This window comes from Danio rerio, chromosome 2, assembly GCF_049306965.1.
Source record: "Danio rerio strain Tuebingen ecotype United States chromosome 2, GRCz12tu, whole genome shotgun sequence".
In the NCBI taxonomy this organism is placed as follows: domain Eukaryota; kingdom Metazoa; phylum Chordata; class Actinopteri; order Cypriniformes; family Danionidae; genus Danio; species Danio rerio.
Genome location: NC_133177.1, coordinates 1007936 through 1035789, shown reverse-complemented (window position 1 = coordinate 1035789; position 27854 = coordinate 1007936). Strand labels below are relative to the sequence as shown.

Sequence of the window (27854 nt, the reverse complement as noted above, 5' to 3'; positions counted from 1 at the left end):
TGCTCTGAGTATTTCAGAAACTGCTGATCTACTGGGATTTTCACGCACAACCATCTCTAGGGTTTACAGAGAATGCTCCGACAAAGAGGAAATATCCAGTGAGCGGCAGTTCTGTGGGCGCAAATGCCTTGTTGATGAGGCCAGAGGTCAGAGGAGAATGGCCAGACTGGTTCCAGCTGATAGAAAGGCAACAGTAACTCAAATAAGCACTCGTTACAACCGAGCTCTGCAGAAGAGCATCTCTGAACACACAACACGTCCAACCTTGAGGCGGATGGGCTACAGCAGCAGAAGAGCACACCGGGTGCCGCTCCTGTCAGCTAAGAACAGGAAACTGAGGCTACAATTCACACAGACTCACCAAAACTGGACAATAGAAGATTGGAGAAACGTTGCTGCTCTGATGAGTCTCCATTTCTGCTCACACATTCAGATGCTCGACTCACAACTCGCCCTCAACAACATGAAAGCATGGATCATCCTGCCTTGTATCAGCGGTTCAGGCTGGTGGTGGTGGTGTAATGGTGTGGGGGAGATTTTCTTGGCACATTTTGGGTTCATTAGTACCAATTGAGCATTGTGTCAGTGGCACAGTCTACAGTCTAGTATTGCTGCTGACCATGTCCATCCCTTTATGAGCACAGTGTCTCCATCTTCTGATGGCTACTTCCAGCAGGATAACGCAGCATGTCATAAAGCTCAATCATCTCAGACTGCTGAACATCAAAATGAGTTCACTGTACTCAAATGGCCTCCACAGACACCAGAGCTCAATCCAATAAAGCAGCTTTGGGATGTGGTGGAACGGGAGATTGGCATCATGGATGTGCAGCCGACAAATAAAATAAATAAAAATCTTTTCCATATTTGACCCAATTCTGGGTTACAACCACGACAACCCAGCATTTCCAGACTGAGGATCATTTGCTGGAACAGAGTTAATTTACCGGAATGTAGTTATAAATACCCAGGGACTATTTTAATGTGTAGTTTCTCAGTCAGACGGCAGGTGGAAGCACATTCGACACTTGTTTTTGTTCTTGAAACACTTGAGTGGTAACATCTTTTAATTTAGCATGATGACAAATGATGAGTTTCTATTTAAGATATTATACATTCACATTATTTCAGTGTAAAAAACAACAACCTTATTATCAGTAAATCATCGAAACGCGGACATAAAAGCGGCCGTTTACCGACAGCAGCATCTCTTACCGGGACTAACGTTAACTCTCTGTCTCTCAGAGGAGTTCCCGGTGTTGTTCCGTGACAAAACAAACATCAAACGCCAGGATAAATGATGACTAGCGCTGGGAGATTTTCTGGCACACTTTATCGACATATATTTGTTCCACCGTGTGCGTGTTTGCTGAGCGGAGGGATTTCCCGCATGCTGTCTGTTTATTGCGGTTCTGCCGCGTTTCTCTGAAGTCTCCGGATCTTTAATGCTGCTGGAGAAAATCTCTTCCACGTAAAGCTCCACCCATCTCCACCTACATCATTTAAGTACTTTGACTTGAGAAGAGTCTGTTTTCAAAGTCAAGTCGAGCTGCATTGCATTCACTAAGGTAAGACTTTATTTTAATCAGAACAAACATCTGTGTTGTGTATTAATGCGCTACACGATGTGATATAATTTGCATAACGCACGCTTTTAGACATGTTTTAGATTAATTTGCTTTTAATGTAGCCTATTAAACGCATGCACACTTTATTGTTTTTAGTTGCCTCTTCATCTGCTCGTCTCACTTGTGTTATGATTGTGATTATTATTGAGTATTATTTTGCATGCACGCACTCATCTGCTTTCTGCATGTGCACCTGCTCCGCACAGACATGAACTTAGATGGGGACTGCATCATGTCAGTCAGTTGTGGGAATGGCAAACTTAGACAGTGGCTCATCGAGCAGATTGACAGCGGGGAGTATTCCGGATTGGTTTGGGAAAATGACGAGAAAACCATTTTCAGGATTCCATGGAAACACGCGGGAAAACAGGACTACAACCGCGATGAGGACGCCGCTCTCTTCAAGGTGATTAATGATGTTTATCTGAGTATAATCACGCCTCAGAAACTATTTACTATATTTGAAACTCAAAACACTGTCTACATAACTATTTTAAACTTGATTATGGTTATACTGGGTTGTTTTTAGCCAATGTTGGATCAAATATGAATGACCGTTGAATAACGAATTAACCGAATATTGAGTTACGAATCAGCATTTTTCTAAACAATATAAGCATTTTCTTGTCAAAAAGATTCACAAACCGACTGTTGTTGGTGTTTATCTTTATTAAACAATAAGATTCAGTGTTAAAAATGAAAAGAGAAGCGGTTACAGGTGGAGGATGGTTGTCTTAAAGGGTTAGTTCACCCTAAAATGACAATTCATTTGTGGGATATTCTACCAGAAACATACATTATCCCTGAAATAAAAACAAATACAGTGAATAAAAAGCGTTTCATCCCTAAAATTTCTAAAATGGGCTGATGGTTGATTTCTGTGGGTTGGAATATTCTCAGGTTCATTTCTTTATTAAAAACACTACAAATGTACAAACCCTGTCGGTGTCCTTGTCCTCAGCCCAATCAAACCTCCAGCTCAAATAGTTTTGTTATGATAAAAACTGTCATAGAAAAGAAAATACTTCAGAAATAGCAAGTTTAAATTGTTATCATTCTACAACCGCAATGAGGACGCCACTCTTTCAGTGTGATTATTGATGTCAGGGTTCAACACTAAGAATTTTTTCTACTGGGCCGATCAGGCTAGTGGTTGAGATTTTTACTTGCCCTACCAAAGTTTTCACTGGCCCCACCAAAAAAAAAAAAAAAAGTTAATACCTATTTCTTAGCCACATATTTTAAATAATGTGGCAAAATAATGTCTGTGAATCTAGAATTTAAATATTTAAAAAAATGTTAATAAATGTATAATGAGCAAAATTCAAGATTTTATGCAAATGAAAGAGCAGTATAGAAAATGTGCTGGTATTTTATTGCAATTCTAAATTATTTTTATAAAAATGGTATGCCGAATTTACGACAACTCTTTTTTTTTTCTTTTTTTTTCTTCTTTTTTTTAATTTTGTACCAGATTACAAAAAAAAATAATAACATGCTCATTGTTACTGGCCGATAGGGGCCAGTGACAATCCTGTCTACTGTCCCGAGCATCTTTCACGCTGGCCCCGGGCCACTGGGCAGTCCTTATTGTTGAGCACTGGATGTTTATGTGAATATAATCACACTTAGAAACTATTTATTATAGGTAATATTTAAAATACAGTCTACATAAACACGATTAGAGTTATACTGGGTTGTTTAAAGCCAATGTTGGATCAAACATGGATGACTGTTTATATTTGAATAACAAATTAACCGAATATTGAGATACGAATCAGCATTTTTCTCAATAATATAATTAATTTTCAGTCAAAAAGATTCACAAACTGACAGTTGTTAGTGTTTATCTTTATTAAACGATCAGATTCAGTGGGAAAAACAAAGAGAGAAGTGGTTGCAGGTGGATAATAATTGTAGTTAAAGAGATAGTTCACCCAAATATGACAATTCTATATATAGCTGAAGTCTGATTTATCAGCCCCCCTGTTTATTTTCCACCAATTTCTGTTTAATGGAGAGCAGATTGTTTCTAAACACATTTCTAATCATAATAGTTTTAATAACTCATCTCTAATAACTGATTTATTTCATCTTTGCCATGATGACAGTAAATAAGATTAGACTAGATATTCCTCCAGACACTTCTATACAGCTTAAAGTGACATTTAAAGGCTTCACTAGGTTAATTAGATTACCAAGGCAAGTTAGGGTAATAAGGCAAGCTATTGTATAATTATGAATTATTCTGTTGAAAGTCAAAACATAGCTTAAAGGGAATAATAATATTGATCATAAATTATATAAAAATTTAAAACTGTTTTTATTCTAGCCAAAATAAAACAAATAAGACTTTCTCCAGGAGAAAAAATATTATGAGACATACTGTGAAAATTTCCTTGCTCTGTTAAACATTATTTAGGAAATATTTTAAAAAAAAATAAAAGGGGGGCAAATAAGTCTGATATCAACTATATATATATATATATATATATATATATATATATATATATATATATATATATATATATATATATATATATATATATACTGTACATATATATTATGTACAGTCATAAATAAACGTAATTGAGCAAATATTACAGTGAAATAAACACATACTTTCTGGGGAGTCTGACAGTGTTTGGTTACAGAAATGCAATAACCAAATGTAAAATAACATGGCATAGTCTTGATCATATTTATTATTTACTTACATTAATCCTTATTAAGCATCTTTATGTGCTAATATAAATCTCTCTTCAAATGTTCATAGGCCTTAAAAACACAAGTAGACGTCACATTTCACTCTATTACAGTTCAATTCTTCAGTGTCTTCACAAATCTCTTGTGTTTTTACTCTTAAAAATGAAGAGCGAAGTGGTTGCAGGTGGATAATGTAAGTTATTCTAAGGGTTAGTTCACACAGAAACGACAATTCTGTCATTTATTTACTCAATCTTCATTTATAACACCTGTTTGAGTTTCGCTTTTCTGTTGAACACACACAAAAGATATTTACATGTTGGAAAACCATCGACTTCTGTTGTATTTGTTGTTTTTTTCCTACTATGAAAGTCACTGGTGTTTCTTTTGTGCTTAACAGAAAAGTGAAACTCTTAAATATTAAGTAAGTTTTCTGTTCTGGTGTGAACTATCCCTTTAATGTGATGGGGAAACAGATGACGTCTGCTGTTCTGTCCATTTGTCATATCTTGTCAGATTGTCCCATTCAAAAAGTAGGCAGCACACTTTGATGATGCAGTATGCTACCTATTAGATTTTACTACCAGTGTAAATTTTAATGTGGAGTAGACAATATGGTGGCGCAGTGGGTAGCACTGCTAGAAGGTCGCTGGTTCAATCCCCAGCCAGGTCAGTTTTCTGTGTGGAGTTTGCAAGTTCTCCCCATGTTGGCGTGGGTTTCCTCCTTGTGCTCCGGTTTCCCCCACAGTCCAAACACATGCGCTATAGGTGAATTGGGTAAGCTAAATTGGCTGAGTGTATGCGTGTGATTGAGTGTGTATGGGTGTTTCCCAGTAATGGGTTGCAGCTGGAGGGTATCCTCTGCATAAAACATGCTGGATAAGTTGGCGGTTCATTCCGCTGTGGCGACCCCTGACTAATAAAGGAACTAAGTAAATGAATGAATGAGTAGTGGGATATGAAGCAGTACATAATATCGCCCTAACCTAACCTAAACACTGTATCCGCAACCTCAGAACCATTTGAATACAGTGTTGGTAACATCATCTGATAGGTAGGATAAATGTCAGGACATCAGTAAACGCCGTCTCTCTCTTTCAAACTAAAATGATCATTGAAAAAAAAGATCATTCCTAGAAAAACTTGTTTGTTTGCAGCCACGTGGTTTGATATCTTGTTATCTGATGCCATGATGACTTTCACGTTCCTGTAAGTAGCTTGAGGGTCCAAATAAAGTTTGGTTCAACTTTATAAATGTACAGGAATTATATGCTTTAAAAAATGTATATAGAGATTCTCTTTTAATATAATCTTTATATTACTCCAAATATACAATTGAGGGCGAAATTATTAGCTCTCCGGTGAAACATTTCTCAAGTGATATTCAATGGAGCACGGCTATTTTTCAATAATATTTTGCTCTTCTGGAGAAAGTCTTATTTGTTTTATTTCAGCTTGAATTTAATTGTTTTAAACTCATTTTAAGGTCAATATTTTTAGCCCCCTTAAGCAATATTAGTCTGCAGAACAAACCACTGTTATACAATGACTTGCCTAATTACCCTAACTTTACCCTAATTACCCTAGTGAAGCCTTTACATGTCACTGTAAGCTGAATACTAGTGTCTTAAATTAATATAATGTGCTGTCATCATGGCAAAGAGAAAAGAAATGAGTTATTAAAGCTATTCTGACTAGAACAGCACTTGGGAAATATTTGATAAATGGAGGAAAGGAGGGCAAATAAATTCCACAATATGCTTCTTTAAAGTGAAGGTTACTCTGTTAAAATAGTAAGGTTAAAAATAATCCAACATATAACCCAGCTATAGGTTATTATAGCACTTTCCCATCTATGGGCTATTTTATTTACAGCTTAAAGTGACATTTAAAGGCTTAACTAGGGTAATCAGGTTAACTAGGCAGGTTAATCAGGCAAGTTATTGTATAACGATGGCTTATTCTGTAGACTATCGAAGAATATAGCTTAAAGGGGCTAATAATATTGTCCCTAAAATGTTTCTTTAAAAATTAATAACTGCTTTTATTCTAGCCGAAATAAAACAAATAAGACTTTCTCTAGAGGAAAAAATATTATGAGACACACTGTGAGAATTTCCTGAATCTGTTCAACATCATTTGGGAAATATTAAAAAAAAAAGAAAAGAAAATTCAAAATGGGGCGAATAATTCTGACTTCAACTGTAGGTCTTAAATTGAATATTTAAAAGTCTTACAAAGTCTTAAGTTTGACATTATGATATCTGCAGAAACCCTGAAACTCCACACAGAAACACCAACTGACCCAGCCGAGGCTCAAACCAGCAACCTTCTTGCTTTGAGGCAACAGTGTGACTGCACTGAGCCATAAAATCTAACAATCTAATAATTTTTGGCTTAAATCAGTTTACCCCCTACATGTATTTATGGCTATTGCCAAATATATATACTCATGCAACTTCACATTGGTTTTGTGGTTTAGGGTCACATTTATGTGTCAGACTATAAAAATGCTGGATTGTCTTAACTTAGCGATGGGTCAAATGTGGACTAACCCAACTGTTGGGTTAAAAGTGTCATTTTAACTTAAAGTCCACATAAATTGGAATTTGCGATTTAGTTGTTCAGTTCCCCTATAGCGGACTGTGGGGGAAACCTGAGCACCCGGAGGAAACCCACGCCAACACGGAGCAGGGCTGGAAATTGCGACCATTTTGGTCGCATATGCGCCTAAAATTTTATTTATGTGACCTCAAAATATATTTGGGAGCATTTCTGCGAGAGCTTAAAATTGTTGTGTGCGACCAGTTTTTACAGCAAAATGTTCAGCACATGCGCGGATTCGGGAGACATTCACGCAGAATGCATCTCTGCACTTGAAACGCGAAGCGCAGCGCTCAGGAATGGTTTAAAACAGTTGTCATGTCGACTTGCTGCAGTAAACAAAGCCAAGTCCGTAATGCTTGCCCCGCCGCCTTCGCGCTTTTCTTATTGGTCCACCACTGCTCTTGCACTGAAATATCAGCTGTCAATCACTCAGTCAATGCCTTCTGGCTTGGGATGACAGAGAGAGCTACTACCGCGAAACTGTAAAGCGCTGAAGATGAGAATGAAGAACACTGACAGATTTAGTTTTAGAAACCATGACATCTAAAGTTATAAATAATGACACATCTTACTAGTGACCATGTGCTGAATGTTAATCCACCATCTACACTTTTCCAAAACTGGATAAAAGACTTCCACTGGCTTCAAGTCCGCTGTGGGGTGGAGTTTTCAGGTAACTGTTTGCCACATCTAGCACGAGAGCTTCAGTTTAATCCTTCATATAATCGCCAGATGCTGTCCGCCGTGCAAGTGGCAGCTATATGTAAAACTGAACACCACGTACACCATCAGAAACGGGCTTACACTGAGTAAACTAATATCACTACTCATTAAAAAGTATTGCTATTAACATGACGTACGCATATAATAAGGTACAGTATGTGTCAAAAGCATCAGTGCAATATCAGACAGCACCCGTGAGAACAGCACACTTATAACGTTAACAGATTCATTCATGTCCAGCAGTGTGTGCAGGGCCGGTGAGCGCTCCGTGTATGTTTTGCTCACTCAGTTATGTTATAAAAATCTATTTTCTTGTGATAACGGGATTTCGTTGAGACATATTTTCCTCACACATACATATATATATATGTTTTTGCTTGTTAGTTTGATTAGTGTTGATTTCAAATGCTATACATATGTTTGTATAAAACTTGTAGTAACGATGCTTATAATTGGTGGGTGCGACTAAATTTTGGCTGATGCGCCTACATTTTTAAAGTTAAGAGCACCGGTGCTAACCAAGCAAAAAGGTTCATTTCAAGCCCTGCAGAGAGAACATGCAAACTCCACACAGAAATGCCAACTGGCCCAGCCAGGACTCGAACCAGTGGCCTTCTTTCTGTGCTAACCACTGAGCCAACGTGCCGCCTAGGCATTACACGTTTTAAACAAATTTTTTTTTTTAAATATTAGAAACTGTTCGCCTGAACATTATTTCGGGAGCCAGAACTGTTATTGTCTGAAAGCCTACACTGCACAACACTGAGTAAAATGAGTTTTATTTCTAGTCCAGATGTCTACAAATTATTACATCAAGACGCAATCTCTAGACAAGCACAAGTATTGTGTTGTTTTTAGAAATATTGACGTGAGTTTTCCCCTAAAACAGGCTAAATAATCTGCCTGTGGTGTAAGCAAACTCTCTTGTTTTCACTTTGCATTAGGAATATCTTGCCTACACTGTTGTTGACATGTTTGGTTACACTTCAGTGTGAAAGTACCTGTTCTCTTATTTGGTAGAAAGTTCTTCATTCTCTTGGTCTGACTCTTCTTCTGTCCTGCTCTTGACGACTGCAGGCCTGGGCTTTATTTAAGGGCAAATACAGGGAAGGACTGGACAAACCAGACCCTCCGACGTGGAAGACCAGACTGCGCTGCGCCCTGAACAAGAGCAATGACTTCGATGAGCTGGTGGAGCGGAGCCAGCTGGACATCTCAGATCCATACAAAGTCTACAGGATCGTGCCCGAGGGAGCAAAGAGAGGTAAACCACACTCTGGCATGATGGGTTATCTGTTCTCTGAGAAATATGAGTGGCTGAAATGCGTTTTAACCCAACGTTCAGCTAATGCTGTCAACTAAAGGTGCTTTAACATATTGCATGCATAAGTAGAAGGTTTGTTGGAGCTTGACTGGTTCCTACACTCTAAAGTGATGGGTTGTTTCAACTCAACATCGTGTCAAATATTGATAAGCAATGTTGGGTTAATACTGTCAGTTAAACTTGTTTTAATATATTGCATGCATCGGTCGAAGGTTTGTTGGAGCTTGACTGGTTCCTACACTCTAAACTCAACTTTAACCCAACATTTTTTTAACTCAACGTTTGGTATCCACAACCCCAATGTTTGGTTAATAATGTCAATTAAATGTGTTTTGATGTGTTGCATGCATCAGTCGAAGGTTTGTTGAAGCTTGACTGGTCTCTACACTTTAAACACAACTTTAACCCAACATTGTTTTAACCCCAAATTGTTTTAACCCAACGTTTGGTATCCACAACCCCAATGTTTGATTAATAATGTCAATTAAATGTGTTTTGATGTGTTGCATGCATCAGTCAAAGGTTTGTTGGAGCTTGACTGGTACCTACAATCTAAACTCAACTTTAACCCAACATTATTTTAACCCAACATTATTTTAACCTAATGTTGGGTATGGACAACCCCAATGTTGGGTTAATAATGTCAGTTAAACTTGTTTTAATATATTGCATGCATTAGTAGAATGATTGTTGGAGCTTAACTTTTTCTACACTCTTAACTCAACTTTAACCCAAGAATGTTTTAACCCAACCTTGTTTATGGACAAACCCAATTTTGGGTTAATGCTGTCAATTAAATGCGCTTTCATATACTGCATGCATCAGTCGAAGGTTTGTTGGAGCTTTACTCCTTTCTACACTCTAAACGAAACTTTAACTCAATGTTGTTGGGTATGGACAAACCTATTGTTGCGTTATTGCGGTCAATTAAATGTGCTTTCATATATTTCATGCATCAGTCGAAGGTTTGTTGGCGCTTTTCTTGTTTCTACACTCTATGCTGGGTTGTTTTAACCAAATGTTGGGTCAAACATGGACAAACCCAATGTTGGGTTAATGCTGTCAATTAAATGTGTAATTGCATACATCAGATGAAGGAACTTTTCTTCTTTCTACACTCTTAACTTTAACCCAATGTTCCTAACCTTGTTACTGTTAGTTTGCTATGAGGGAATGATGTTCAAAAGAAAGCTCCACCCCCTACTCAATATTCAGTTTCGGTTAGAAGTACATCAGCATTCTGTAATGAAGCCCCGCCCCTACTCAATATTCAGTTTCAGCTGGATGTACATCAACATACTGAATTAAAGCCCCACCCCCTACTCAATATTCAGTTTCAGCTGGATGTACATCAACATACTGAATTAAAGCCCCACCCCCTACTTAATATTCAGTTTCAGCTGGATGTACATCAACATTCTGAAATAAAGCCCCGCCCCCTACTCAATATTCAGTTTCAGCTGGATGTACATCAACATTCTGAAATAAAGCCCCACCCCCTACTCAATATTCAGTTTCAGCTGGATGTACATCAACATTCTGAAATAAAGCCCCGCCCCCTACTCAATATTCAGTTTCAGCTGGATGTACATCAACATTCTGAAATAAAGCCCCACCCCCTACTCAATATTCAGTTTCAGCTGGATGTACATCAACATTATGAAATAAAGCCCCACCCCCTACTCAATATTCAGTTTCAGCAGGATGTACATCAACATACTGAAATAAAGCCCCGCCCCCTACTCAATATTCAGTTTCAGCTGGATGTACATCAACATTCTGAAATAAAGCCCCACCCCCTACTCAATATTCAGTTTCAGCTGGATGTACATCAACATTCTGAAATAAAGCCCCACCCCCTACTCAATATTCAGTTTCAGCTGGATGTACATCAACATACTGAAATAAAGCCCCATCCCCTACTCCATATTAAGTTTCAGCTGGATGTACATCAACATTCTGAAATAAAGCCCCGCCCCCTACTCAATATTCAGTTTCAGCTGGATGTACATCAACATACTGAAATAAAAGTCTCAGGAACTTCCAGTTTACGTGAACTTTTTAACTTTTTTACCCATCAGTACATCAGTGCATATTTGACCCATCATTAGGGTAAGACAACCCAGTGTTTTTTAAAGTGTAACACATAAATGTGACCCTGGACCACAAAACCAATGTGAAGTTTCATGAGTATATATTTGGCAACAGGCATAAATACATTGTAGGAGTCAAAATGATTTAAGCCAAAATTGTTAGATTATTAGATGTTATGGCTTAGTGGAGTCGCACTGTGGCCTCACAGCAAGTAGGTTACTGGTTTGAGTCCAGGCTGGGTCAGTTTGTGTTTCTGTGTGGAGTTTGCATGTTCTCCCTGTGTTGGCATGGGTTTCCTCTGGGTGCTCCCGTTTCCCCTGTTGTCCAAACACATGCACTATAGGGGAATTGATTAATTAAATTTTCCATAGTGTATGAGTGTGTGTGTTTTTCCCAGTACTGGGTTGCAGCTGGAAGGCCATCCGCTGTATAAAACTTATGCTGGATAAGTTAGCGGTTCATTCCGCTGTAGCAACCCCTGATAAATAAGGGAATAAGTCGAAGAAAAATGAATGATTATATGAAGATAAATGTAATTAACCAAATTAACCCAACCTGTCCAAATTAGTCACCATTATCCGCGTTTTTGTGTTTAAGTAAAGATGTTTTGCACATTTCCCACTGTAAATATATCAAAATGTGTTCTTTATCAGGTATGTGCATTGCTGTGAACTTAATTTAGACAACTTTAAAGGAACATTCCTCAATATTTAGTTATTGTGTACAAGTCTCAGATTGTCCTATCTTAATACTGGATTCACACCAGATGCAACTTGTGTGAATAAACCACGCTATACTTTCAGTAATAGATGCATGATTTTGAGTGTACTCGCTTCATTCGTTCATCAAATTCACTTCAAATAGACACGGATTCCCATCATGCGCAGGGCTTCTGTCTGCCCGGCGACTCTAGCTTTATTGCTAAATGGCTAACATGGATTTTATTGGGAGAATAGCTGTGCTTTATGAGCTTTAGGAAGGCTGAAATACAGCGTAGTTTCACTCGGCGCTGTGTCTGAGTCCACTAGATGCTTTCAGAGGCGCAGCAGCTCTGTGAGTTCAGAAACTCCTCCAGAAACTGAACCTGGATAATGGAGGCTTTCAGCGGTGCTTCAGATTTTGGCAAAATCTGATGTTTTTTTTTTGGATATTGACAAAATCTGACGGTTTAATATTTTGTTTTGCCACAATATATGAAGGGAATATGAACCTAATTTCACCAGATGATTTTAACAGCTCTATTTGGAAAGATTTCATTCATTTAGATCGACTGGGATGATTTCGATACGGTGCATCTGCATAAATTATAATAAATTACTAGCAAAAATTATATTAACAGTATGCAATTATAGAGTAACAGTATTTAAGTACACAAATTGAGCAATAAAATGTAAAATAACATGCTCATCATTGTGTAAATAATAATTATAATAATAATAATTTAATCCTTAATAAATAATCCAGTTCTGTGATGCGATTATTGCAGATACACACATTGCAATATTGATGCTCAAACCATATATTTTCAGCCCTTAACAGTTGGGTTAACATACAGCAACCCTTTTTTTTTTGAATGTGTGTTGCTCAGAAAGCACTTGAAGATGAAGGCATGCTCTGTGTTCACATTTAATATTGCTTCTTGCCCTCAGTAAATGAAGCAGGAAGCTAAGAGGAAGCCACTGCAAGCTTTTTATAGAGAGCTTCGGTTACTAAGTGCAAAGCAACGAACAGCACGAGTTGCCCCTCAGAGCTTGCATAACGCTTAAGATGTTGGGTCGGGACCATCAGAGCTCTGCTTTGACCCTGAAGGTTTCGAGTGCTTTGCAGAATTTCGCTGATGTGAGAAAAAGTTGATTCACACCTTAATATAGTTGCTATTCTTAGAGCTCGTGAATCACCTGCATAGTAATGCCACGATCTGAGCTATAAATGAGTGTGAGAAGGTTTTCGTAAATATACACATTGAAAATAAAAGTATACACTGTGTTTATATATATATATATATATATATATATATATATATATATATATATATATATAAATACACATATATACATACAGTGGGGGAAATAAGTATTGAACACGTCACCATTTTCCTCAGAACACATCTTTCTAAAGGTGCTGTTGGCTTGAAAATGTCCCCGAGATATTGATAGCAAGCAAAGAAATCCATATATGCAAAGAAAACAAATCTATTTAGTTTACAAATGAAGTTATGTGTGATAAAATGAAATGACGCAGGGAAAAAGTATTGAACACATGAAGTAAGGAAGGTGTAGAAAGTCAGTGGAAGCCCAGACAGCAGCTGAAATCTCTCAGGAGTTCTTCAGCAACCCTCTGCCCTTCCTCAGCGTAAATGCAGTAAATATGAGATGCTAACACTAGCAAGAGGATAAAGATGAAACCAGGGTGGACACTTTAGCTGGACAATGATCCAAAACACAGCCAAGGAGACTCTCAGATGCTTTCAAAGAAAGAAAATCAAGCTGTAGAATGTCCCAGCCAATCACCTGAACCGAATCCAATGGAGAATATAAATGCAAGCTCAGATCTGATAGACGAAACCCACAGAAGCATCAAGACTTTGACACTCTGTTGAAGTCTGTGAGAATCTCACACCTGAGCACTGCATGACTTTATTCTCCACGTGAGAGGCGTCTCTACACTGCCATCATTAAAAGAAAGGCTTGATATAAAGTATTAAACTGATTTCAGTAGTTCAGCACTTTCACCTTCTGTCATTTCATTGTTATTATCATTAAGTGAATTGAACATAAAACAATTAAGTTGTCCCTAAAAGATGTCATTTCAATGAATATGAATAGATGTTGTTGTTTTTCTGTATTTTTAGGCTCTAAGGCCATCAGTATGGAAGAAAACACGACACACGTGACTCCTCTTAGTTATCCAATGCATTCTGCTTACCCAGCTCTACAGCCGCAGGTAAGACACTTCACTTTTCAACAGAATTCATTTCTCTGTACTCCATGTTCATTTAGCACTACAGCTGGATGAAATGACTTATTCTGGTGTCAGCATCAAAAAAATTGACAAAAGTGAGTTTATAAAATTAGAAAGCATCTTAAATAAAAACGGTTATTTATAAGAAAACCCAAAGCAAAAATATTGGCAAATCGGCTGGTGTTGGGTTTTACATACATTGTCAATACTTTGGAACTGGTTCTTTTTGGAATCGATTCTCAATTCTAAATGGCTCAGAAACAAGAAATTGATTCTTTTTGGAAATGATTCAATACAGTTCTCAACACCTTGGAATAATTTCTTTTTAAAATTGACTCTTGATTCTCAACACCTCAGAATCAAGGAATTGATTCTTTTTGGAATTGACTCTCAGTTCTCAATGCCTCTGTATCGAAGAATCAATTCTTTTTTGGAATCAACTCTCAATTCTTAATGCCTCGGAATAAAGAACTCGATTCTTTTTGCAATCGACTCTATTCTCAACACCTCTTAACCAAGAAATTGATTCTTTTTAGAAAGGATTCTAGATTGTTAACAACTCGGAATAAGTTCTTTTTGAATTGTCTCTATATTCTCCACCCCTCAGTATCAATGAATCAATTCACTTAAAATCAACTCTCAAGTCGCAATGCCTCAGAATCAAGGAATCAATTCTTTTTAGAAACAATTCTAGATTCTGACACCTCTGAATCAAGAACTTGAATCTGTTTTGGAAACGATTCTAGATTCTCAATGCCTCAGAATCAAGAAATCAAATCTTTTTGAAAACAGTCTAGATTTTTAACACCACAGAATTAATTCTACTTTGAATTGACTCGATTCTCAATGTCTCAGAATCAAGGAATCAATTCCTTTTAGAATCAACTCTCGATTCTCAACACCTTGGAATAAGTTCTTATTGGAATTGACTCTTGATTATCAATGCCTTAGAGTCAAGGAATTGACTCATTTTGGAATCAACTCTCGATTCTCAATGCCTCAGAATCAAGGAATTAAATTTTTTTTTTAAATTAAGAATCCAGAAACTCTGGATTCTTAATGCTTCAGAAATAAGGAATTGATTCTTTTTAGAAGCGACTTCTGATTCTCAATGCCTCAGAATCAAGGAATTGCTTCTTTATCTCAGTGCCTTGGAATAAGTTGCCTAAGAGTCAAGAAATTAAATCTTTTTGGAAGTGACTTCTGATTTTTAATGCCTCAGAATCAAGTAATCAATTATTTTTGGAATCAACACTCAATTCTCAATGCCTCAGAATCAAGGAATTGAATCTTTTTGGAAACGAGTCTAGATACTCAATGCCGAAGAATTAAAGAATCAATTCTATTTGGAATTGACTCGTTATTCTTAGTGCCTCAGAATCAAGAAATTGATTCTTTTCATAAACAGTTCTAGATTCTCAACACCTCAGAATCCACTTTTAGGAATATTTTGGATTGTCAATGCCTCAGAATCAAGAAATTGAATCGTTTTGAAATCAACTCGTAATTCTCAGTACCTCTAAATCTTGGACTAGGAAGAGTAGTTAGGACATGGTGATCAATTGATTTCGAATAAAAGCATCTGCTCAATGGCCAAAATCAAAGCAATTCAGTAGCAGTAGTGATACTTCTAATGCTAATGTGATTATCTGTGTTTGTCTGCAGATGTCGGGCTTCATGCTTCCTCAGGAGAGGCGAGACTGGAGGGAATTCGGCTCAGATCCACCGCACACACAGACGCCTCACGCTGATTTACCATACGGCCAGTGTCCGTATCCACCATCCCGCTCGCTGCCCTGGCACACAGCACCCTGCGATAATGGTACGGCCACACAACAACATCATCATCCTCAGATCTTGTCCATTGATTGTTTTCATGTGACGTAGTCTCAGGTAGCCAGAGCTCAGACTGATGGCTGAAGGTCTGGAAGCTTTGGTGCTTTTAATTGTCAAGCCCCGCCCACAATGTTAAATCACTGACAGGTTAACCAACCAGTGTGCGCACCCTTTGCATCATTCCTTCACGGATATCTTTAAGAAGTTTATAACAACGATGCATTAATATTATAAATGATCTCTCAGCAAAACATAGGAAAATCGGCATGTATGTAGTTTCTACACGCAGTGTCCGCGGGGTCTTGAAAAGTCGTAAATTTCCCATGAAGTGCTTTGAATTGTGCATTTTTTATTTGATGTTTGTCGAAATCTCAACTGAAACACTAAGAGAGGGCGGGGCATATAGTAGCTCCTCCCCCTTTAAAAAAACAGCCAATAGTGTTTTGTTTCCTCACAGCTCTGCCAGTGAGAGTGGTTGAGCTTAAGCACATCAAATGAACAGCCAATGAGAAGAAGGGGGTGGGGCATGTCAGACACTAGAGAGCATTTGATTGGATAGAAGATTTGGTGAGAAACTGAAGTATGAGGCGTTGTGAATAAAATCGTTGATCCATTTAGGCCAGGGGTGTACAAACTCGGTCCTGGTGGGTCGCTGTCCTGCATATTTTAGTTCCAACCCCAAGAAGGGCCAGTAGGGCATCCGCTGTGTAAAATATATGCTGGAATCATTGGCAGTTCATTCCGCTGTGGCGACCCCTGATGAATTAATTTTTACGTAATGTACTTTATGTTTGTATTCTGATTACGTAATCCGGATTAATCCATCACTACTCATATCTGCTGACAAACACCCATTCGCAGTCATCACACACACACACCAGTGTTAAGCACATTTTCAGAGAAGTTATTGTCTATTCTTGGTGCAAATGCTCGCGCTCGATGGCTTGTTCCTGTAATGATTGAGCTGAAGGTTTATCAGAGCGAAGAGCATTTAATAAAGGAAACAGGAAATCCATTTTAATGGCACACTGCATGTATTCATATTCGGTTATTAATGCCACTTCTCACTCTACACTGACCCTTCCCGCTCAGAGATGCTTTATTACCTGCTAAAGGTGGTTATTATGCGCTGAAGGTGTTACTTACCTCATGGCGTTTACATGTTTGCAGAATGTTTAAAGCCTGCGTGGTCTTAAAAAGACTGAGGTGCAGTGTACATTAGTGTGTATTTGTTTTAAAGGAGTCTCTGCTGTCTCTAGAGTGTGTAGTGAAGCTTCAGCTCAAAATAACACACTAATAATGTCCTCCAGCTCTCTGAAACTGACCCTTTCAGGCTTTGATCCTAATTGTGGCATTTCGGTCGCTTTAAATGCAAATGAGATTGTGCTCTTTTTAAAAGAGGGCGGAGCCACTTTTGCCTATGCATCAGCATAGTGGCAGGTTAAAGACAGCAGTTTTAGCTGTGTTGTCAGTGCTGGTCAGGTGTGCATGTGTGCTTCTTTTTTTATTGTTTTTGCTGAACATTTCCAGTCAAATGCATAACAAGTCTTACAATATTACACATTTTAGCATAACCTGTAAACAAGGTAACAAAAAAAGAAGGAGAGAAAGAAGAAAAACAAAACAAATAACAAGAGCGGGTATACATAATGTTTACCATATAGAAGAGGAGTTTATGGCACGCAGTGGTGCTGTCGCCTCACAGCAAGAAGGTCACTGGTTTGAACCTCAGCTGGCTCAGTTGGCATTTCTGTGTTGAGTTTGCATGTTCTCTTTGCGTTCGCGTGGGTTTCCTCCGGGTGCTCCCCCACAGTCAAACACATGCGGTACAGGTGAATTGGGTAGGCTAAAATTGCCCGTAGTTTGCTTCTGTTTTTGTCTTACCTGATTTCTGTACCTGCTCTTCCCTGGACACGAACTTCATCAATATCGTCATGGTCAACTCTTCTCTGCATCTCAAGTCCGACGTACATGTCGAGCTAACGGGACAAACTAGTTGCGGACTAGAAAGCCCTCCACACAGAGATAAGCGGTCAGCTGGTAAGCACGAAAAGAAATGGCGTCACACCGCCACGTATCGTTCGCTTAAAAAAATGTAATTAAATTTAATGAAGCCATACGTTCAACCCGGGCTCATTGTGGAAACGTAGTGGAAACGTTTCTGGAGGCCGCAGAATACGTCCCGGCGGGTACGTACGGCTGCAGTTCTCGCGTGAACCCACCGGAGGCCGCTGTCCGACTGACCGGATGATTAAAAAATGTCAAAAAAAATAAAAGCCTCTTTTCTACAGCGTTTTCGGATTTCACTGCGTTCTCACCCTGTCACAAAACTCGTTCACTTAATTTTTGGGATTCTGTTTTTGTCTTACCTGATTGCTGGAACCGCTCTTCCCCGAACTTGAAACCGATCGCCGTGGTCGACTCCTCTCTGCATCTCGAGCCTGCCGACGTACACGGTGAGCTGAGTGGACAAACGGGTTGCACGGGACGTATTCCGCTGTCTCCAGAAACGTCTGCGGGACTACGTTTTCAGAATGAGCTTGGGTTGCATACGTTCCTCCGGCTACGTAATTCGCGGTCTACAGATACATCCACGGTACTACGTTTTCAGAATGAGCATGCGTTGACTAAATGCATATAAATAGCATATTTTTCCAGTTTCGTGCATCTCTAATTTCAAAATGGTCTGTTTTTGGAGCCAAACAGCCTGATCAAGTGTCATCTGTGTTAAAATCAGCCTTTTTAATTGTGTGTGTGTGTGTGTTTTTTGGTAATTCACTGGTTGTTTTCACTTCACAAATAAACGAAAAATAAACAAAATAACCTAAAGTTCTAGTAAATAAACTTCAGTTTTGAGTTTTCGCATGTTGAATCGTCTCTTTAGCTAGTTTTTGATTTTAAAATGCTCTGTTTTTGTAGCCGAACAGCCAAATCGAGTGTCATCTGTGGTAAAGTCAGCCTTTTAAAATTGCGTTTCTTGTCCACTTTTCAGGATACCAGATTTCAGGCTCTTTCTACACATACTCGCCATCAGAAAGTCACCCGGTGGCGATGGATCCTAGTATGAGATCGGCTGAAGCCATGGCCATTTCAGGTGAACCAACCACAGATTTATAATCCACATCAGATCAGAATGTACTATGTTTTCTGCTAGTGCACATGACTTGCCTAATTACCCTCACTCACTACAAGCTGAATCCTAGTGTCTTGAAGAATATCTAGTCTAATATTATTTACTGTCATAATTGCAAAAATAAAATAAATCAGTTATTAGAGATGAGTTATTAACACTATTATGTTTAGAAATGTGCTGAAGAAATCTTAATTATCTCCATTAAACAGAAATTGGGGGAATATATACAGGGAGGCTAATGACTGAATGTGTTTTTTATTATTTATTATTATTATGATTATTGTCATTACTATTAGTTTTTATTATTATTATTATCATTAATATTATTATTATCATTATTATTATTATTATTATTTTATTATCATTAATATTATTCTCATCATTATTATTATCATTATTATTATTAGTATTTTATTATCATTAATATTATTCTCATCATTATTATTATTTTTTATTCTCATTATTATTATTATTATTATTATCACAAACATTATTATTATTATTATCATTATTATTTTCATTATTATCATTATTATCATTATTAATATTTTCATAATCATTAGTATTATTATCATTAATATTATTATTATTATTTTCATTATTATTATTATTATTATTATTATTATTATTATTATTATTAACATTTTCATAATCTTTATTATTATCATTATTATTTTTTCATTTTTATTATTAATAATATTTTCATAATCATTATTATTATTATCATTATTATTATTATTTTCATTATTATCATTATCAGTATTATAAAATTTTCATAATCATTAATATTATCATTATTATTATTTTTTTATTATTTTTTTAAATATTATTACCATTATTTTTATTATTAATATTATTATTATTATTATCATCATTATTTTTATTATTATTATATTATTATCATCATTGTTATTATTTTCATTAGTTTCATTATTATTAATATTTTTATAATCATTATTATTATCATTATTATTATTATTATTATTAATAATAATATTTTCATAATCATTATTATCATTATTATTATTGTAATTATTATTATTTACTAGCACCATATAATTTGCTTTTGAAAATAAAGTTTGCTATTATTATTATTATTATTATCATTATTATTATTTATTAGCACCATATAAATGCGCTATAGAAAATAGTTTATTATTGTCGTCATTTATACTACATTATTTTTACTATTATATTACTGCTTAGACATTAATTATTATTCAGCCTTCAAAAGCAAATTAATTAAACTAAAAAGTAACTTGCATTCAATTTTTTCAAAAAGTATTATTATATTATTATATTATTATTATATATATAATTATAATAAGTATTATATATTATGAGTATTATATTGTTACTCGTTACTTAGAAAAGTAGTATTATTACGTAACTCGTGTTTGTAATGTGGTACTACGTCTACTTTATCCCTTACATATTGCACCAGTGTGTTTTTCTCAGTCTGGATGTGTGTGTGTGTCCTCAGACTGCCGGCTCCACGTCTCTCTCTTCTACCGTGAGTCTCTGGTGAAAGAACTGACCACCAGCAGTCCTGAAGGCTGTCGGATCTCCTCATCGGCGTCTCCAGGCTCTCCTTCGTCTCCGTCGTCTCCGTCAGAAGAGCGTCTGTACGGCGGGGCTGAGCCAGTGCTGTTCCCGTTCCCGTACCCGCAGTCGCAGCGGCGCGGTGCAGAGAAACTCCCCAACGTGCTGGAGCGCGGCGTCCTGCTGTGGCTCTCCCCTGACGGACTCTACGCCAAACGCCTGTGCCAGGGGAGAGTGTACTGGGAGGGACCGCTCGCTCCGTACGCCGACAAACCCAACAAACTGGAGAAAGAGCAGACCTGCAAACTGATGGACACACAGCAGTTCCTCACAGGTATGATCACACACACACACACACACACATCAACACACTCATCCTCAGAGAGTTAGGAAACCAGCTCCTAGTAGGCTGGAGCTTTCATTTATTTAAAGTCCGCATGAACCAGAAGCTGCGACTGTTTTTTTTAAAAATCATGACGCAGTTGCTAGAGAAACAGAATATTAAATGAGTGGGCGTGGCTTGTTTTTGTCTACTGCGAGCTGATTGGATTTATAGAAAGATGGGGAACAGGGTTTGGGTTAGGGTTAGACTCCTCCTGCTCACCATTTCTGTTTGTTGTCATGTCGATGTCAGAACTGACAGCTGGAGAGGCGTGGTTAATAGTGTTAGCCCCGCCCAATACCTCAGACAGACCTTATCTGAGAAGTCCAACCTATTGTGTTTTATAAATGTCTAAATTTACACTAACACTAAACCCAACCTCATTGAATATCCTGGGTATACATACAGTATACACTACCTGCCACAAGTCTTGTTGTTGATCCCAGTTGTAAGAGCAACAATAATACCTCGACGTCTAGTTGATCATTTATTAACGTGGCAGAAGGTGGATTTCTGCTGATCTGCATCCCAATCATCACCAATACTGCAGAAGACCTACTGGAACCAACATGGACCAAGATTCTCATAGAAATCAGTCAAGTTTGGTGAAGGAGAAATCATGGTTTGGGGTATGGAGAGATCTGCAGAGTGGATGATCAACATCAACAGCCTGAGGGATCAAGACATTTGGAGAGGAACCACAGGGCGACAGGAGAGGGACAATTCTCCAGCAGGATAGCGCTCCTTCTCATACTGCAGCCTCCACATCAAAACTCCTGAAAGCAAAGGTGCTCCAGGACTGGCCAGCCCAGTCACCAGATGTCACCATTATTGAGCATGTCTGCGTGAAGATGGTGCAGGAGGTGTTGAAGATGAACACAAAGACTCTTGATGAACTCTGGGAGTCCTGTATGAGTTTATTAATCAGTGATTTGAGTCATGTGAGAGATGTATGGATGCAGTCCTCCAAGCTCATGATGGAGTCAGACACAATATTCATTCTGTCTCCACTGCAGCAGGACTTTATATTCTATACTGGACATTATTTCTGTTCAGTGATGACACTTTAGTCTGAGCAGAGTCAGACCGCACTGTCCTCATCAAATCAGTCAACATCAAGACATGATCAGATTTATTGAGCTCAAATAAATGTAATCTAGAGGCTTTCACCTTTAATATAAGCCACTTCTGAACCCAAATCATCAACTAGAAGTCATTATTATTTGATGTTCCTGAAGCTTTGATAATCGACAAGACTTTTGTCAGGTAGTGTAAAATGCAATGCTAATTGACCTCGCTTTCATCACTGTACAGAAGGCTATAAAGTAGTTCAGTTGTTTCCTCATTCGGTGACTAGAAACCAAGCCTGGTCACAAAAAGAGTTGAATTAAAACATTGACTGAAGTAAATTTGGTGCATCTCTGTTTGTAAACAAGTCCACACAGACAGAACACCTGCCGCTGTGGTGCATTTACTCATCGCACAGACTGATTTTATCATGACTGTACTACACAGGAAGACTTTTATTGGCATATGCAAATCATAAGATAACAGAATGATCAGATCAGATATCATAAGGATACCATTCTTATGTGCGCACTGAGAGAGTTTCTGAAAATAACATATTTAATGCTTGTCCAGAAAATGCTTCTTGATTTCAGAGTTTTTAGATATTTGCACTAGAAACAAGACTAAGCGTGCACTTTTCGCAGTGTGTGTGTGTGCAGTCAGGAGAGGAAAGGCCTGTCCTTTAGTGTGTGTGTGTGTGTGTGTGTTGAAGCAGTGTGGTCGTGGCTCTTTAATGTCTGAGTGTGCTGGGCTTTTCCACCAGTCCTGACCCTCATCTGCAGCGGCTGCCGTGTGTTTTCATGTCTTCAGATCGCAGTATTGCTCAGCTGGAGTTTTCAGTCTTTAATGAGGACAGCAGTGACTGTAAAGCCAAACACCAAAAGCAGGTCATTTCTGACCCTCGACCACAAAACCAGTCATAAGATGTTTTGTTTTTAAATGCTTGGATTTAATTCTGCCCAAGCGGCGACCTCCAGCTCTCTCTCAGGAATTCATCCGAAATTCCGCTAGTCCTGGCCGCTCCTTGCTCCATAATAGAGCAAATTTCAATTGAGTCCACTGTTAGAATGGCCAAATTTACAGCAGAGGTGTTTACAGCCTGCTACGAAGAACGATTTAGGTTAATACAGCTAATATTACCCCTCATGGCAACTGTGAGGGGGTGAATTTTTTTATAACTCATCCGTTTCCTTTATATTAAGTTTGCATAATTAAGGGCGTGGCCACTTGAGTGACAGCTAGGTCTCGTTGGTCGCCGTCACGTCACCTCAGCTGAATCCTGCAGATTAGCCACTGAACTCGGCATATTTATCGTATTTCTGTGTTGTTTTATGTGGCTTTACACAGTCAACTGCCTTTTGGACTTGTTTCCTACAATTATTAGATGGCATGGCATGCTGAGTGCACTTAATTGTGCTCACAAACCATTCACGTGGCCTCCGTTTCCCATGTGAGTAAAGTTATAGACTTATATACCATCTCTATACATGCATTGGTTTTATTTAAGATCATTTATATTTATATTTAGAGCTGTAATGCACTCCAGAATCTGTCAGATTGATTAGCTGTAGGCTCTAGATCAGTCATCTGAAGTGTTGTCATACAGTGTTATGCTGGAGTTCATCAATAGTCTTACAGTAACTAACACAGACTATATCTGAAGTGTTTGGAAGTAATTCGCGTTTTCCTCTTGTTGAAAAACGTCACTAGAACAATGTTTAGTGGCTCAGTGTATTACAGCAGTGTTTGTTTAAAAGTCTAAACACTTTATTGATATAGTGAACAACCAAGCACAAGTGGTCAGAATACAAGCGAGTCGCAGGTGATGAAGTATTAAGCGTTCGCCCAAAGTAAAGTGTGTCTGAACCAGGTCTAAGCTAAATGCCAGCAGGTGTCTGTAGCTCCGCCCACTCTCCGCCTCTTTGCCCTTGTTTGGTATCCCGCCGTGGGTGTGATGACGCGTGAACAAAATGGTGACGGTTGGCCACGCCTACTTGTGGCTTCTTTTGCGCTCTTTAGAAACCTATGGGTGACGTCACTGACACTACGTCCATATATTTTACAGTCTATGATTCTGCCCCCTTTTAAAATGCCTCTCTGGTGTCTCTAAAGAGTGTAGTGAAGTTTGAGCTGAGAATAGCACACAGATAATGCTTTCTAGCTTTCTCAAACTGACTCTTTCAGGCTTTGGTCCTAACTTTGTTTTGGTGATGCTTTAAATGCAAATGAGATTGAGCTGTCTTCAGAAGAGGGCGGAGCTATCAATTTATTAACAAACCTGGTTTGTTTTTAACAGAACCAGACTGACAATATCATGTGCATCCTTATTACACTGATGCAAAAAAATAACTAAAATCTAAAAACGATCATATATATATATATATATATATATATATATATATATATATATATACGATCATACATATATATATATAATCTGATTGGCTGATAGCCGTGCAATATTTTGCCAGTAACAGCACAAAGGCCTCTTCACTGTGTATTACTCCGCCCACATACAGCCAGCAACAAGCAGAGAGACACTACAGTTTGATAAATATTACTGCTGTTAGACAACATCATATACTTTTGAGGCTTTTTAGCGGAGAATGTAGTTGTTTAGATTGCAACTATGCAGTTTATTTGTAATCACCAGTGTACTGCATACAGCAACATATTGAAGCAATATTATTGTGAAGGATGATTATTAAACTATATTAACAAAAATAACAGCAAGTAAAAGAAAGCAGGTAAAAACATTCTGTGCGTGATAGTGAAAGGATGATGCCGCGCTCACGGTTAATGTCAGGCCGATTAATAATCTGTTCAAAGTATTGTTAAAGCGAAAGCGGCAACAACTGCTGCTGCTTACAAAGAATCTCGAGCCCTTGAAGGACTGTGGGTGGACGAGCATCACACTAGTTTCATTTCAAGGCACGTTTGCTTCGAGTGAGCAAACGGTACAGGAGCTTTTAAACAGTCACGCGCATCAAATCATCTGTGCGCGACACCAAAGCCCTCATCAGTGATTGAGGAAAGCCTGTTTTATAGTATGCGAGATCCTCTCATTCGTTATTCACCTGCTTTCTTTTGCTCTCGTAAATAGCTGTTTTTGTCAGTCGTGCTGCTTCTGCACTGCTTCCAGCACTGGCCTTTTAAACATGAGTTTCAGCCAGCCAAAGTGGCTAGTGGGAGTGTCTGTCTAACTGTGTAAATGTAAAGCACTGTATATGTATATATATGTGTGTGTGTATATATATATATATGCAGTTGAAGTCAGAATTATTGGCGCCCCTGTTTATTTTTCCCCCCAATTTTTGTTCTGTTCTGGGAAGATTGTTTCAGCACATTTCTAAGCATAATAGTTTTAATAACTCATCTCTAATAACTGATTTATTTTATCTTTTCCATGATGACAGTAAATAATATTTTACTTGATATTTTTCAAGACACAGCTTAAAGTGACATTTAAAAACTTCACTAGGTTAATTAGGTGAACTAGGCAGGTTAGAGTAATTAGTCAAGTTATTGTATAACGATGATTTGTTCTGTAGACTATCGGGGGAAAAAATTTGCTTAAAGGGGCTAATAATTTTGTCCCAAAAATGGTTTTTAAAAAATTAACAGCTGCTTTTATTCTAGCCGAAATAAAACAAATAAGACTTTCTCCAGAAGAAAAAATATTATCAGACATACTGTGAACATTTCATTGCTCTGTTAAAAATCATTTGGGAAATATTTAAAAAAGAAAATAAAAATCAAAAGGGGGTGAATAATTCTGACTTCAACTATACATAAATGAGTACACCCCCTTTTGAATATGAACATTTTAATTAATTTCTCTATGAATCATTATATTCATTACAATTGAGAGTTTGCTCACCAAACATCATTAATGGAAAGATAACACATTTAAATTCAAACTAGTTATTGTAAAAACTACATTTAAAAAATATATATATATCTTATATTTTTGGTTTTTCCAATGTTCAACATTTGTTGATGTTGCATTGGATTCAGCAATCACGGAATCGTGAAAAACCAGGTTATTACTGTATTACTGTTGGAAATATAAATGTGAAAGTGAGGCTCGGTTATGCTGAGCACTGTTTTTGAAGTGCCGTGTGTTTCTGTGCGTTATTATAGAGCTACAAGGCTTCATTCATCACGGTCGCCCCATGCCTCGCTCTCAGGTCATTCTGTGCTTCGGGGACGAGTTTCCAGATCCTCAACGGCAGAGCAAAATGATCACAGCTCAGGTACAATCACATTCCACACGTGCAGACGCTCATGCATCACAGGTCGACAGTAGTCATACTGATAGTCATACTGGGATCAGTTCAGTGCAGTAGGAGCGCAGTGAATGGGAGAGCACAACAAATCATTTGTTTACAATCCTATTTGCTGAAATAATAACATACATACTTGATGATGGTGTTATCAAGACTTTCAGAGGAAGGAAAACAATAGTGTGAGACTGAAAACGGCAGCCAGAGGAGAGAATAATGCCAGATTTACTGTCCTACACACTCTATTACACACCCCTCACACAGAGCACTAATTCATTTACTGCGATTTGATCCACAGATGATATAATACACGCATAAACACATGCACATTTATTTTAAAAGATATAAAAATATTAAAAACTGACGGACTGAAGATGCTGATGAGCGTTAAACGCATCACACGAGTCTTATGAAAAGGCTCCATAACTGCACATGCTCACCAGCCAATCAGAATCAAGCCTTCTGTAATACAAACACTTGATTGTTGATCTCCTGAATGTGTTGTTGGTCAGGTGGAGCCGATGTTCGCCAGGCAGCTCCTGTATTTCGCCAGTCAGACCAACGGGCATTACCTGCGCAGCTACGAGCTCCAAACCCCTGGATCTTTACCTGTGGAGGACTATCAGAGGAGTCTACAACACCTGACAGAGTGAACGAGGAAGAAAAACATCCATCTGCACTGAGCAAGAGCACGCTTTTACATCTGAAAACACACACAGATGTGCAGACACACTGTTATACTGAGGCAAATCTGTCGACAAAGGTAAATCTGACTGTTTCTTGATGCAATTGTGAGCTTTTGCAGGTCAGATTTATCAGCCCTCCTGTATATATCCATCTGCAACACATTTATAAACATAAGAGTTTGTTCTGGAGACAGTCCAAAACTAATATTGCTGAAGGGGGGTAATAATATTGACAATTTGCTTTTATTCTAGCCCAAATAAAACAAGTCAGACAGTCAATATTATTAGCCCCTTTAAGCTATATATATATATTTTTGATTGTCTCCAGAACAAACCACTGTTATACAATGACTTGCCTAATTACCCTAACTTTACCCTAATTACCCTAGTGAAGCCTTCAAATGTCGCTGAATACTAGTGGCTTGAAGAATATCTAGTGTAATATTATTTACTGTCATCTTGACAAAGAGAAAATCAATCAGTTATTAGAGATGAGTTATTAACACTATTATGATTAGAAATGTGTTGAAGAAATCTGCTCTGCGTTAAACAGAAATTCGGGAAAAAAATAAACCGGGGAGGCGAATAATTCTGACTTCAGCTGTATATTGCATCAGCAAAAATGACTGAGCTCATGAGCATGTGTTGAGCCTTAAGTCTGTATAGTGATTATCATGACCAGCCTAATAATATCTCTCAATTCTGCCTTTTTCATGCAGTTTCACAAGTAAAACTTAATTGTACATTTGCAAACTTTTTCAGATTTTAACTAAATTGTGAGATACTGTGCCTGAGTATGCTTTAATGCAGATCCTTCATTAGAATCGTGGGAAATAAACATATTTTTTGTATGTGATCACGTTTATGATCAATACAGT

At 37.8% G+C, this 27854-nt stretch overlaps 1 protein-coding gene across 3 annotated transcripts; it reads left to right on the top strand.

The window, feature by feature from the left end:
* Positions 1-996: 996 nt before the first annotated feature.
* On the top strand, positions 997-27854 carry irf4a (interferon regulatory factor 4a). 3 transcript variants are annotated; one of them, XM_005163652.6, is made up of 9 exons: positions 997-1568; positions 1835-2034; positions 8742-8928; positions 13934-14025; positions 15709-15865; positions 18872-18973; positions 20496-20888; positions 26148-26260; positions 26803-27854. In XM_005163652.6, exons 2-9 carry the CDS (start codon positions 1837-1839, stop codon positions 26941-26943), a joined length of 1383 nt encoding a protein of 460 aa, XP_005163709.1. In that variant the 5' UTR covers positions 997-1568; positions 1835-1836; the 3' UTR covers positions 26944-27854. The 3 variants fall into 3 exon arrangements, with proteins under 3 accessions (XP_005163709.1, XP_073765639.1, NP_001116182.1); XM_073909538.1 differs by having other exon boundaries at positions 1027-1568; positions 1971-2034; NM_001122710.1 differs by lacking the exon at positions 997-1568 and having other exon boundaries at positions 1837-2034; positions 26803-27193.